The 14,576-nt window shown below is 51.6% G+C and overlaps 2 protein-coding genes across 3 annotated transcripts in view; both read left to right on the top strand.

Moving 5' to 3' along the window:
* RIMS3 (regulating synaptic membrane exocytosis 3) overlaps positions 1 to 14,576 on the top strand; it is a 46,910-nt gene that overhangs the window by 15,980 nt on the left and 16,354 nt on the right. Inside the window, exons 2-4 of one of the 2 annotated variants that reach the window (XM_050800228.1) lie at positions 2,575 to 2,754; positions 8,485 to 8,732; positions 14,364 to 14,505. In XM_050800228.1, coding sequence (XP_050656185.1) covers positions 8,516 to 8,732; positions 14,364 to 14,505 — 359 coding nt within the window. In that variant the 5' untranslated portion in view covers positions 2,575 to 2,754; positions 8,485 to 8,515. Of the gene's footprint in view, positions 1 to 2,555; positions 2,755 to 8,484; positions 8,733 to 14,363; positions 14,506 to 14,576 lie in introns of both variants that reach the window. The other variant, XM_050800234.1, reaches the window with a different exon arrangement.
* PPT1 (palmitoyl-protein thioesterase 1) overlaps positions 2,396 to 14,576 on the top strand; it is a 576,153-nt gene continuing 563,972 nt past the window's right edge. Inside the window, exon 1 of the mRNA XM_050800256.1 lies at positions 2,396 to 2,399. The gene's annotated coding sequence lies outside the window, so the exon portion shown is untranslated. The remainder of the gene's footprint in view (positions 2,400 to 14,576) is intronic.

The following is a 14,576-nucleotide window of genomic DNA, read 5'->3' as shown; positions in this document are numbered from 1 at the left end:
TGGGAAGCTAAGGGAGGTTGTCAAGCAGGAGAGATTCATTCTGTTTTGTAGGCTGGCTCCTCCCAAAACTGACTCAGGCTGTGGTGTCCCTCCAAGTCCCTGCTTCTGAGGAAGAACACACAGCCCTGTCCTTAGGAGCCCCTAGCCCAGTGAAGGCCCATGGCGACCCTGTCCTGGGAAGGGGGCATGGCTGTGACCCCAGCAGCCCCTAGTGGAGCCTTCAGGAACCTTGTTCTGAATGGGAGACAGGGCTCACCCAGCCCTGGGTCTGCCTTACCCTTGTGTGTTTTGAGTCCTTAGAGTTTGGGTTTGAGTCTGACCACCCCATCTCCTGCACTGCCATGATGACTGTGACTGAGCTGTATCTAGGGTCCATGTGGTGCCCTGAGGCCCCAGGGAACGTCAGGGGCTCAGTCTTCTAGGTCTTGCAGGGACCATGCCTTCAGCACCCTACTCCCTTCAAGGCATGTCTGCAGTCTGCATTGCCTTCCTACACAGTATCCAGCCTCTCTGGGGTCCTCAACCCATCCCTTACCACACCCTCAGAGGGCCACCCCTTTCCTGTGTGTGATGGGAGAGGGCCTGCCCACCCTGCCCAAAGCTGTCTGTGCCTGCCTTGCCCAGGCTGGGTGGGCCAGGCTGGGTAGAGGAGAAGTGGGTCAGCCTGGTAGCCATGGTGACAGCAGCTGCTCCGTGCCAGCCTTCTCCTCTCCTCACCACAAACCTCACCGATGAGCTCCTTTGTCCGGTCTGGCGGGGATGGGGGTCAAGCGAGTGAGATTGGGGACTGTGGTGTGTATGAGTGTGCATGTGTTCAAGCTCACACACACCTGCTCAAAGGTGGGGTGTGTGCCTTAGCCAAGGGAGCCCATGACTTAGGGTAAGACGCCTCCTGCTTCCCTGCCCACGGAGCCATGGGGCTCTTCCTGCCTCTCTGGACTGGGCAGGGGCCCAGTGGGGAGGGTGTTTGTGGGTGTGTGCAGGTGTCTACACATGTGAGTCCGTGAATGCCTATGGCTGTCGTCGTGGCTGCTTCTGTGTGTCTCTGTGTGTATGAGTGTCTTGGTGGGGGGCGGTGTGCATATCTGTGTGCACATGTGATTGCGTCTTTAAGTGTATATCATTGACACGAGTCTGTGTGATCACACATTTGGAATTCTGTGCCCCATGTCTCTTCCTGCATGTGTGTGTGCACGTGTGTGTGTGTGTATGTGTGTGTGTGTGTGTGTGCGTGCACACATGCCAGCCTGGCTTGGGGGAGACAAAGGTCTGCACAACTAGGAGAGGAGCCGTTGCTCTGTGCTGCCCACGCTGGCTGGGTGTGCTTCCTTGGCACAGACTGTCTTCACCACCACAACCACCTACCAACCCATCACCGCCCACCTCTAGACAGGAGAGGCTGGAGCCGAAGGAGCCCCTCTACTCCTTCTGTGAGTGCAGGCACTAGCCTCTGACAAGGGCACAGATCAGCACAGGTGATGCGATGGGCCGTCCTGGCGCGGGATTAGGTTTGGGCCAGGAGTATCAGATGCCAGACCCACCATCCAGCAGGGGGTCAGGAGCTGAGATGCTGGCACAGCTTCATAGGCCACTTCTCACTTCAACTGAAAAGTGCAGGGACCCTGATCCCAGACTTCTGGAGCACTCAGGGCTGTGGTGGGAGGTGCTGCTCTAGTCCCTGGCCCTTCCCCTGAAGTGGTTGCACCTGGTGTGGACTCCAGACCAATAAGAACTAACACTTGGACAATCCTTTACGATTTATAAAGGGGATCTTTTTGGAATAATAATGTAATTGCCCAACTGATGATCATTTACCACATCCCAATCCTTGTTTTGTGATGTTTTATATAAGAATCCTAAAGCAGACATTATCGTCCCCACTTTATAGATGAGGAGCGTTAGGCTCAGGGGATTTGTTAAGGAAGCCCTGTATCATACGGCTTGTAAGTGGCAGATCTAGGTCTTGCACCTAAGTCTGTCTGCCTCCAGAGCATGTGTTTCATTCACTCTGCCTTTCTCTGCTTTTTGCCTCCTGCTCCTCTTTGTCTCATCTGACCCCCAGTCCAGCCGGGAGAGTCGGGGAGGGCCCAGCTGGTGATTAAACTCGTTTTGTAGAGGAGGGAATGGAGGGAATGGTCCAGAGAAGCTGAAGGACCTGCTAAGGATCACATGGCTGGGGCAGAGCCAGGAGTGTGTCACCCAACTGCTGGGCATGTCATAGAGTGTCTGGGGAGGAACACAGACCCCATTAATCAGAGGGAGGTTGGAGGAAGGAAGGATGGGGTCTAGAGCTCCTCAGCGGTTGGTCCTGGGTGAGTCTCTGTACATGTATTAAAAAATCTCACAGTTGTGGGTCTTCAGCAGCTTGGCATCCAAGTGCCTAAAGGAACATTAGGGGGCCCAGGAGTTGTGAAAATTTTACAAGAGGAAACGGAGAATTGAAGAGTTTAAATGATTTGCTCAAGGTCACACAGCTTCTTCAAAGTCTATCTTTTTATGCCATAATCTACTGGAAGCCCTTGAGGGCAGATGCCTTACCTAGCCCTTCCTCTAAGCTCCCCTCTTCCCTTCCAGACCCTTTTGCCACATCGCCTCCTCCTGGGAGCCTGCCCTGATTGCCTTCACCTCATTTCTTGAAAACTGGTGTTTTAGCAGAAGTCGATTGAAGCCTTGTGCAAATGCCCTAGGGGTGTGCTGTTGGGAGGGGCACAGCCCCCTGTGATGCGGAACACCAGGCTCAGATTCATCAATTTGGTGAGTTGGGTTTTCTTCCAGGTGAAGGGTGGGGAGGGAGCACCACCGATAGGTGATTTGAGACCTGAGAGTTAGGGGACTTAGGGCTGAAGCGCTGATTTTGCCACCAATTTTTTGTGTTACCCTGGTGCGTCTTTCCCCCATTCTGGGCCTTGATTTCTTGTTCTGCAAAATAAAAGGCTCAGGCTAGAATAGAGACAGCAAGTCAGTTTTAGCTCATGAGCTGTTTCTCATCAGCTGGTGCTGGAGCCCTGTGTTGAGAGGGACTCTGAGGCTGTCTGACCTTGATGGGAAAGAGAGAGGTTAATGGTGTCCACTGTGAGCAGAGGATGGGGAGGGGTGGTAGGAGCCTCAGTTATTTGCAGTCCCTTCCAGCCTAACACGCAGTCCCTTCCAGCCTAACACTCCATCACCCTGTGATGCATTCCTTGGTCTTTACTGTTGGAAAGGTGGGTGGCTAGGTTCATCTTGAGCTTTTGTGTGGCCTTGAACTACCAAAAATTCTCATCTGGGTGGGGCGCGGTAGCTCACACCTGTAATTCCAGCACTTTGGGAGGTCGAGGCGGGCGGATCATGAGGTCAGGAGTTTGAGACCAGCCTGGCCAATATGGCAAAACCCCATCTCTACTAAAAATACAAAAATTAGCTGGACGTGATGGTGGGCACCTGTAGTCCCAGCTACTCAGGAGGCTGAGGCAGGAGAATTGCTTGAATCCGGGAGGCAGAGGTTGCAGTGAGTTGAGATTTCTCCACTGCACTGTAGCCTGGGTGACAAAGCAAGACTCCGTCTCAAAAAAAAAAAAAAAAAAATCATCAGGTTAGACCCACGGTTAAAGGGACTGAGGGGCCCAGGGTACCCCGGTAGGGCCCTGAGACCTGCTGTTGTCAGGATTCAGGAGAGAGTTTGGAGGGTCCTTTTAGGGTACTGAGACCCCGGGGTAGAGGCCAAACATCCAAGGGCTAAAAAGAAAACACAAAGCTTATTCCTGGGGAGCTGGGCAGGTCTCTTCTGGCATGGAGTTTTGGCAGAAGTGGGGGCTGTAGCTGTCTCCCTGGAGGATAAATCGAAGTTTCTCTGCTGCTGTGGTAATAGCTGGGAGTCAGCAGGAAGAACTTCAGAGTGAGGTCTCTGTGACTCACTGAGATCATAGGACGGTTTCCTTCCCTGAGGTGCCATGACCCGGGCTGAGAAAGGGACGGTCTGCTCAGAAGCAGGGAATTGGTGAAGGGACTTGCGTGGGAAGGGTAGAGTTTATTTAGCAATTGTTTGGAATCACCAACATGTGACATGGTGTGCTCTGTGTCCTGCCCGCTCCTCACCACTCTGCCACAGTCTCCACCACCTTCCCTTTTCCATCCCTGTGGTCTGATGGCTCAGGGGTTGCTATTCTGTGGATGTCCCTCCTTTTAGGTGCCCTATCTGTAACTCTGGCATGTCTTTCCTGAGCTAGACCTGCTGCCAGAGAAGAAACTAGATCTCTAATTCCGAGTCCTCCGCTCCAATGTGCATTCATAGACTCAACTCTCCCAGTCAAAAGGAGTTTTAGAGATTACTTAATCTGACCCCTTCATTTTACACCCAGATGAGACAGCCGAGGCCCAGAGGAGTTCACATAAGGAATCTGTTCACATTCGAATCCCACATCCTGATTCCTAACCCTCCTAAGCTGCCCTACCCAGGACTTCTGGCCCACAGGGTCAGTCCTAGGACCTTGGGTCCAGGGCTTTGGGTCTGGCTCCTCCTGCCCCCTTGGGGAGTGGCCTGCAGACTGGGCCCTCCCAAGCATTTTTCAGTTCTCCAGCCCTGCTGGTTGATCCCTAGATGGTTAAAGATGAGAAAATAGCTCTGGATGGTGCAGAGACCTTGATTCCAAACCAACTGCTTGTCAATTCCATTTATTATTCATGAGGAAACATGAGCCCTGGGTTGGCAGGGTCAGGAATTTTGTCCCTTACCCCCGTCCCTTTCCGCCCCCTGGGGGTGGTACTCTCCTGCTTCCCGGAGGCTGTGCTAGGGAAGCACTTTGCTTCTCCAGCTATGGTCCGGTTGGGATTTCTCCTGCCCTAACTTAGATGCTCATGCCAGCTGTGGGAACCTGGGCCAGAGGGGCTTTTCTCATACAGACACTTTCCTTGTAGTTTTCTCAAAGGGCCCAGAGACCCAGAGCAGAGTCTGAGCTTAAGGGCCGGGCCTCCATTTTTGGTTGAAGGGACAGGGGATGCTAAGCATTCTGTCTCTTTGTGGAAACAAGAGACCTGAGTTCAAGTCCAGGCCTTGCCTCTTCTTAGCTGGCTAGGATGGATAAGTCCTTTACTTCTCTGAGACTGTTTTCTTATCTACAACACAGAGATAACCACATACCTTCCAGAAATACTGTAAGGAGTAAATTAGACCTACACCGTGGCAGAGTCACAGTATCAGATAAGCCTTCTCCCATCTTCCACCAAAAGACCATGCAGATACCCAAAAAACACACAAACTGGCACTAGAATTGGAAACTCAAAAGAAGAGATCATCATAGGCCCCAGTCCAGGGGGACTTTCCATTAGCTGCAGGGTTGATGGGGGATGGAGAAATACAATCCAGGACTCTGCACACGTCACACGGTGAATGAGATCGGTCCAGGCAGCCACAGAGAAGGCAAAATGAGGTGTTAACTCATCCCCTCTGTCAGCTATACTTTGCCAGGCTGGCAGGAGTCATGCTGACCAGGTGACCATTGTCAGCTGTCTGGGGACTGTCTTCCTTATCCGTCACAATGGTGCTTTTCCTCTTCCACCCGTTCTCCCTCCCCTTTCTGTGTGCTTTTGAAAAGGTGGACTCCTTCAGTGTACCAGGCCCAAGGGCCCACCCAGGGTCAAGCGAAGTGCCCTGAACCCTGGGATGGTCAGCTGCCCCAGGAAAACCACTGTGGGCTAGGACAGAGCCAGGAGGGTGCTGGGTGCAGAGGATGCTGGAGCGGCTGGCCTTTTTGGGTTCTTCCTGAGCAGAGGAGACCGACTTCAGCATGGGACTTTGCAGCCAAACTGTGGAGGCCGACAGCTGGAGATCCCACTTCTGTTCAAAACAGAGCCATAGACTCCTGCAGCCCCCTCCCCCAGAATGCTTCTCAGGGCCCTCTGTCCTCTTCCCTAGCACTTAGCATAACCATCATTAAATATTTAACTGTAGAATTAGTTATTTACTGTCTGTCTCCCTCCTGGACTGGAGGCTTTGGGAGGGCAGGACCAAGTTGGTCTGACTCACCGCTGTATCCTTGGCATTCAGCAGGGGCCTGGGAATTTTAGGGGCTTAAATATTTGTTGACTGAAGCTAATAAGGAGAGTAAATGTCAATATTTTAAAAAGGAATTTGACAATATATTCCGAGAATCCAAAAGACATTTATGACCCTGGCATCAGGTAGGATGCTTTTGGAGGTAACAGAGAACTCTGATTCAAACTGGTTTAAGCAATGGAAAATGTATTGTCTCACATCATTGGAAGACCAGCGCAGGGCAGGCCCCAGGTGTGGCCTGAGGTACTTTCTGTCTCAGTGCTGTCTGTTCACAGTAGCACTGGCTTCATCCTAGGGCTGAGCCCTCTCTAGGGTGTAGGAAAGAGAAGGACGGAGGGAGAAAGAAGGAGGGCTCCCCACCTCTCTTATAAGCATGGAATCCAAATCTTCCTCCGCTTGGACATGTAAGAGTTGCCAAGGTGAATGCCATTCACGGATTGCCTTAAATTAATCAAGATCTGCCTCTAAAACAAGGAGTGGGTGGTACCTGGACAAAACCAGCCCTCTGTCAGGAAGCAGAAAGAGGGAGTGTATGCTAGGGAAGCTCCTAGCAGTATCTGTACCCCTGGACCCAGTCGTTCCATTTTGAGGAATCAGTCCTAAAGAAACAAGCAGACAATATCCATGTAGAAAGATGTTTAGGCTGGGTGTGGTGGCTCACACCTGTAATCCCAGCACTTTGAGAGGCCAAGGCTGGTGGATCACTTGAGATTAGGAGTTTGAGACCAGCCTGGTCAACAGGGTGGAACCCCGTCTCTACTAAAAATACAAAAAAATTAGCTGGGCATGGTGGTGCATGCCTGTAATCCCAGCTACTCGGATGGCTGAGGCACCAGATTCACCTGAACCTAAGTGGCAGAGGTTGTAGTGAGTCGAGATTGTGCCACTGCACTCCAGCCTGGGTGACAAAGCAAGACTCCATCTCAAAAAAAGAAAAAGAAAAAAAGAAAGATGTTTATTGCCGTGTTTATTTAAAAGAGAGGAAAGAAACCAGGCACGGTGGCTCATGTCTATAATCCCAGCACTTTGGGAGGCTGAGGCAGGCAGATCACCTGGGGTTAGGAGTTCGAGACCAGCCTTAACAACATGGTGAAACCCCCCTCTACTAAAAATACAAAATGTTAGCCAGGCATGGTGGTGCAGGACTATAATCCCAGCTACTTGGGAGGCTGAGGCAAGAGAATTGCTTGAACCCAGGAGGTGAAGTTTGCGGTGAGCTGAGATTGCACCACTGCACTTGAGCCTGGGTGACAGAGTGAGGCTCTATCTCAAAAAATAAATAAAAAATAAAAACAAAAGAGAGGAAAGAGAGAAAGAGGAGAGAAACTTGGGCCTGATCTAAGAGGTAAACTATATTGAAATACGTAAGTCAATTATGCTACTTCTATACAATGGAATATCATGGTAGCATACATAGTGTTAATGACATTGGGAAATGCTTATGATGTATTTTTTTTTTGAGACAAGAGTCTCGGTCTGTCACCCAGGCTGGAGTGCAATGGTGCGATCTCAGCTCACTGCGACCTCCGCCTCCTGGGTTCAAGCGATTCTCCTGCCTCAGCCTCCTGAGTAGTTGGGATTATAGGCGCCCACCACCACGCCTGGCTAATTTTTGTATTTTTAGTAGAGATGGGGTTTCACCATATTGGTCAGGCTGGTCTCGAACTCCTGACCTCAAGTGATCTGCCCACCTCAGCCTCCCAAAGTGCTGGAATTGCAGGCGTGAGCCACCGTGCCCAGCCATGATATAATGTTAAATGAAAAAAAATACTAGTATATAAAATGATATTTGCAGTATGAGTTCAATTATTTTAAAAAATGCATGGAAGGGTGGCTGGAAGGGAATAGACTAAAATGCCTCTCAAGTAGGGTGATTTTCTTGCTGCTTTGGGCTTTTCTGCAGTATCCCTTTCACACAAAAGGACCCCACCAGAGTCTGCACAGACTGGAGCCAGTTCTGTTCTCCCTGTTATTATTTGCTATGAAAATAATAACCACTAATACTTACTGAATATTTCCTCTAAGCCTGGTGGGCACTTCACATGCATTATTTAATTTAATCCTTAGAACAATCCTATGAGCTAAGTGCTTTTATTTCACATCTTGCTGAGGTGTTCACTGAAACCTCAGGATGTTTGTTTGGTTACAAGTTCACACAGCTAGTGTGTAGAGGCCTTTGGAATTCAAGCCCGGGCCATGTGTCTCCACAGCCTCGATCCTCTCCATTAAACTAGGTCACCTGCGAGGTTCTTCATAGCCATGTGCTAATAGGAATAGTCCCTTTTATTGAGCCAGAACCTGTGCATGCCCTTGACATTTGTTTGTGCATTTAAACCTTACAGCCTCAGAGAGGTCAAGTGACTAGCCCAAGGTCATGCAGCTAGAAAGTGGTGGGACTGCAGTAGATTCATCCAGGTCTGACGTGGGATCCTTTGTTTCCTGCCCACCTTCAGAGCTGCCTGAGGCCCTGCCGCCCCAGGGACCATGTTTAACGGGGAGCCAGGTCCTGCCTCGTCTGGGGCCTCCAGGAACGTGGTGCGGAGCTCCAGCATTAGCGGTGAAATCTGCGGATCCCAGCAAGCTGGGGGCGGGGCTGGGACCAGCACTGCCAAGAAGCGGAGGAGCAGCCTGGGTGCCAAGATGGTGGCCATCGTGGGCCTGACTCAGTGGAGCAAGAGCACACTCCAGCTTCCGCAGCCTGGTGAGGGGACCTGGGACATCGCGGGGCGGGGGTAGGGGAACTTTGCAAAGACAGACTACCCAGGGACTGCCCTGATGGGTCTGCACTTCCATGCCCACAAACACTTATACGGTGGCCCTTCCCATACAACAGGTGCTGTTCTAGGTCCAGTAGGTGTATGGACTGATTAAATCTCCATGGAGCTCTATGAGGCAGGTACCAAAGAACAGAAAAGGGAGGTCAGATGTTTCAAACTACACAACTAGTAGGTGGTGGAGCCTGGATTCAAACTCTAGCAGTTGGGCTTCCTAGCTGATGCTCTTAACCTTTACACTCTACTGTCTCCACACACAGACTTAGACATTAACCAGTAGTTACTTGTTAAACAGGCTTATGTTCCTGGCACTGTGTAAGTGACACCACAATTTTACAGACATACACATCCACAAGATTTAGTCTCAGGTGCCGGTGCAGGGCTCACACCTATAATCCCAGCACTTTGGAGGGAGAAGCGGGAGGGCCACTTGAGCCCAGGAGTTTGAGACCAGCCTGGGGAACATAGTGAGACCCCCTGGTTTAAAAAACAAAAAAGATTCAGTCTCACCTGTAATCTCCCAGTCTCCTAAATACAAATAACTACACAAATGCACTTCTGTAGTCCCATGTATATGTTACGAAGCACAAGGGAGACACACACAAAGATGTGTGACTTGTACAGTTACATAAATAGAGCACTCAGTGGCTCTGGTAAGCTGCCCATATATCCAGGGAGGCACAATAGAGAAATTCACACTGTGCATGGTCACAGATAAAACCAGTCATGCAAACCACACAGACACGGCCCTCTGATTACATGCACAGACCCAGATCACAGAAACATGTCCCATGTGTGCAGGTGTACATCACAAAGCCACATTCACACACACTATAATAGCTCCATCCTCATCAATGCAGTATCCTTTTTCAGACACCTCGCTGCAGAATCTCAGTTATGTTCAGCCTGGTGGGTGACCACCTTGTGACATACATAGACCCCACAACACAGAGGAGCCAGCCCTCCCCACCAAGACCTCCTCACTTTGTGGCATCAGCCCAGACACCAGCTGGTTTTGTTTTAAAATCTCTTCCTGCTTATTTTGTTCAGAGTAACAACTTCCCCAGAAACCTTCACATAGGCAGCTGGATGGGATGGTGAGGGGGCGGGGGCTCCGGAGGATCCAGGGAGAATGCTCATCAAGGCTCCCAGTTGGGGCTGGGGGTGGGGGACTTTTCCAGGCCTTAAAATAGATTTTTACAAAGCCCTCAACAGGAGCACGTGGGCTGGTCTTTTCCAGCAATCAAGCTGTGATGTGGTTTCTGGCTGGGGAAAGCTATTATAGATGGGGAAGGGGCTTGAGGTTATCAGAGTCCTAGAGTGGGCGTGGCCTCTGTGAATATGTAGTTTAGGCCTGGTACTAGAGAGTCAGGAAGATGGGGACTTGGGGATCTAGAAGTTGGGCTGGGACAAGGAGGGGGCTGAGATAGGACCAAGGAGTGAGATTAAGATTAGGAGGTCATGGAGGTGTTGGACCCCAGGATTCTAGCTCCAGGGGACCAAGCCCAGGAATCCAGCTGATTCAGTTTCAGACCCAAAGGCTTCTTCATGCCCAAAGCGATTTGGAGGGACAGTCTTCCAAGGACAGGATAGGGACCTGAGTCACTGAGAGAAACTTCTAGTGGTCTGCCTTGACTTTACAGGCTGCAGGCAGGGATTGGAGCAGATACCAGGAAGACCTTTCATCTCGAGAAGAGATGAATGATGTTGGGGCTTCTGAATCCCTTGTCTCCTTGGTGTGCAAGGGCATGGCTGAAGGACTGGAGCTAGGGGAACTGCCCAGATGCCCTTCTAACTGAAGGTGTCTGTGAATCAGCTAATTGCTGAAAGTCAGAGCGGGGAGGGTCCCTTGAGATCATCTAGTACACTGTACTTAAGTTATTGATGAGGCATCCAGAGCCTGGGGAGAAAGCATGTCCCTGGAGAACAACCTCAAGTTCAGATCCACCCCCTGTCATTTACTAGCCGGGTGACTAAGGCAAGTTACTTCACCTCTCTGAGCCTGCTGCCTTGTTCCTAGAATGAGGACAGTGATACATGCCTTGCAGAGTTGTCCAGGGGATTAAATGAGATAGGGTGTGCAAAGGCACCCAGCTTCATGCCTGGTACATAGGGTAGGCACTCAGCGAAGTGTTGATGCTATTATTATTACCTGCCATTGTACCATAAGGCCAAAAGAGAAGTGAGTTCTCAGCCTCCATACCTCTGCTCCTTCCCTGTAGCATACTCCTCTCCATCTAGAATTCCTTCTCCATTTTTGCCCCCATGCCTTGAGGATGCCAGTATCCCAGCTCGGACCCTCCTCATGGGTGGGAGCATCTGGTGCCAGAGGAATATATGAGGCAGACTCATGGGCATTGGCTCTGGAAACTGTTCTGGGAAAGACCCTAGAAGGGTGCCCCCACTCCCAACAGATGGGATAGTTCCATTCCCTGCAGGGCTGGGCTGTGTGAAGTTGGGAGGAATTCCCCTCCTGGACTCGGTCTTCTGGGCTCAGGTCTGCCCTTCCCAGGGCCTCCTTCCTCCTGGTGTGTCCATACTCTGCATTGGCTAGAGCCCTGCCCATCCTTCTTTGTTTCAAAGCCCCTGCCCTAGTACAGGACCCATAATATCTAGCCTGGACGATTGCACCACCCTCCTCTCTAGTTCTCCTGCCTCCTGCCTGCCTTCTTCCAGTTTATTCCTCATGTTGCCCTAGAGTGGACTTACAAAATCTCACTTTAGAGGGTGAGTCCTGGCTCTGTAACTCACCATAGGACCTCTGGAAATTTACTTTTCCGCTGGGCCTCAGTTTCCTCTTCTGTGAAATGGAGCTAAAATGCTCTCTCCCAGTTTCCTTTTGGATCTAACATTCACTAAGTCGTGGGAGCAGTGAGGAGGGTGGGGTCAGAGCTTTGGGTCCAGGACACAGGTGGGTTCTGGTCTGGCAATTGGCTGGGTCTACAGAGGACCATCCTGGGCTGTCCTAGCCCCTGCCCAAACAGAGCTAGTATTTTCAGTACCAGGGACAGCGGCTTTCCCCTTCTGGACTCCGGGATCTGGGTCAGGGTAGAGAGAGGGCTCAGGACCATTCCAGAAGATGCCATAGGGAGTGGTGGTACAGGGTGTGAGTACCTGTACTTTGTGATGGGACAGATGGGATGGTTCCTGGAGTCTTTTGGTCTCTGGGGCCCATAGAATTATTTCAGGCAACTTGGCCTGTTTCTCTAGAGAGAGAGAGATTATATAAAGTTATTCCTTAAATCAGCAGGGGTTGAGACTATACATGTATGAAGCCAGTGGAGGGATTGTATGGACCTGTATGAAGCCAGTGGAGGGATTGTCTCTGAGATTGCAAGAGCTTTCTCCTCCCTCTAAAGTCATGGAACTTCATCTCTGCTGAATCACCTCTCAACTAGATAGGGGATTGGGAGGGGAGTGAAAAGAGCATGACAGCAGACTGGGAGTCTGTGGGCCTGATCTAGGTCCCAGCTCTCTCGGCACCTGGACCTCAAGCTTCCCATCTGTGAAATTTGGGGGAGGGGTAGCCAACGTATCTCTAAGATTTCAGGATTCTGTGACTCCCCGACTCAGGGTCTCACATTGGGTTAGACAAGTCTTATCTAAGAAGGCAAATTTGCTCCCAAATGGGTCTAAGTTTCCCTAAACTCTGAAAGAGGAGGGTTGGGGTCATGAGGAGGTGAGCCTCAGGCTGTGTGTTATGGGGTAGAGATATGAAGGCAAGGGAGCCCCCACAGACCCATCTGTCTTCTAATTGGGTTAGAGATGATGTAGAATTAGGGGCCATGGACAGGGGGAGGCCCCACACACCAGCATTATTACCCAGGCCTGTGTGTGTGAGGTGGGTCAGACACCATTTGTGGGTTTTCATCAACATGTGTGATGAATGGGAGGGTTCAACTTCAAGTGTTACATGCAAAGATCATGTATCCATGACTTGACCGAAGGCGACAGAATACATCATGTGTACGTGTGACCAAGACCTGGTAGGACCATTTGTGACTGTGTGACTGTGATATAAATACGCATGTAGCCTCGTGTATGAGATTACTGTGTTTATATATGTGATTGCTGCTGCTCGTGCATGTCTGCCTATGCCTCTCTTTGTGAAAAAAATATGTATGAGCTAATGTGACTCTGTGTGTGTGTGTGTATGAGAGAGACAGACAGACATATTGATGGTGTCAGGGATTCCAGTATCCCAGAAGCTGGGATGATTTCAGAGAAGACATTCTTCCTCACCCTGCACCCTGTTCTCAGCCTGTTCCACCACCCACCCTCCCATCCACTAGTGATCCTAGACCTCTCAGCTTGCCCTCCTCCAATAGGGACTTTCTGAAAGACAAGCAGATGAAGCAGGAGGAATAACGTCTTCCTTTTCCCAGGCTGGGGTCTTGAACATCCCCTCCCCAGCCCACCACTGGGTGTGGTGGGAGAGAATTGCCAAGGTAACCAGCTCCCTGCTCCCCACTGCTTTCAGGGGCTGTGCTGCCTGTCCTGCCCTGGCCTCCCCCTCCCTGTAGGCAACTCCACTCTTAATTCGCTTGGCCTCTAACCAGTGACAGCAAATGGTTCCTTTGGTGCAGTTCCTATCTGAGGGCCAGTTCCCTCCCCATCAAGCTGCTCCAGCTGCCAAGCTTCAGCGGGGGAAGTCCCTGCAAACCTTCAGCCCGTCTCCCCCGTCCACCCCCCCAGGAGAAGAGGTGTCTAGAGGGACCACACTGCAATGCTGAGGAGGTTGCCATGGAAACCCAGGCAGGATGGTGTGCTGCTGGGAGAGGGAGAGTGTCCCATGCTCCCTGCAAGGCGGAGAGGGAGGCTAGGATATGGGGGTCGAGAGCCTCTGAGCAGGAGGCACAGAGACACAGGGGTAAGCTCTCACAGGCCAGCTTCGGGCTTCTTCTGCAGACCTTTTCTCAAAGCCAAAGGCAATTTGGGTCAACCCAGCAGTCCCTCTCTGTCTTGTTTCCCTAATGGCCTCTCCAGCTCTCCACACGTGTCCTCTCCATGTTCAGCCCCACCTAGAGAAGGCAGGTTTGTTTGAGAGTGGTCAGGCTTCCCATGGGGACTTTCCTATAGAGCCACCAGAGGTATGAGAGGTGAGTTGTGAGGTCCGGGTGTGATAGGGTCTGAGGGTGCCTGAAAGAGGGAAAGTAAGTCTGAGAATCCCAGAGAAGATGAACTTTCCAGAAGAGAGTGGGAGGAGACACACTTAACCTTTGGGGCAAGGGCTGAAATTGAGCGGGAAGGTGGGCGTCAGGGGAGCCTCATGAGGGTGAGGCGCGGGCCCGGCTGCAGATCTGTGGCTCTGCCTGGTGGCGCCATCATGACTCGGCCTGCAGCCATCTTTCTAGTCTGCTTTGTCAGCGTCAGTGCCCTGAGCAGGGCCAGCTCTGAGGTCAGCTCAGCCATGCCCCTGCCTCCAGTCAGAGCCCTGCTCATCCTCCCCATCAACCCCCCCATGCCAAGAGAGTGACTTTGGCAGGACTCTTAAGAGAAGCCCCATTCATAATCTGACCTTGTTCCCTCTCTGTGCTTGTGTGGTGGGGGGGTCACAGAAGGGGCCACCAAGAAGCTGCGCAGCAACATCCGCCGGAGCACGGAGACGGGCATCGCGGTGGAGATGCGGAGCCGGGTCACGCGCCAGGGCAGCCGGGAGTCCACCGACGGAAGCACCAACAGCAACAGCTCCGACGGCACGTGCGTGCAGCCCCGCGCTGTGGTCCCCTCCCTCCTCCTCGGTCCTCCAGTCACAGAGCCACTGGGCAGGG

This window comes from Macaca thibetana, chromosome 1 (genome assembly GCF_024542745.1).
Source record: "Macaca thibetana thibetana isolate TM-01 chromosome 1, ASM2454274v1, whole genome shotgun sequence".
Classification (NCBI taxonomy): domain Eukaryota; kingdom Metazoa; phylum Chordata; class Mammalia; order Primates; family Cercopithecidae; genus Macaca; species Macaca thibetana.
Note: the sequence above shows the minus strand (reverse complement) of the source record. Positions and strands in the feature narration are given on the sequence as shown.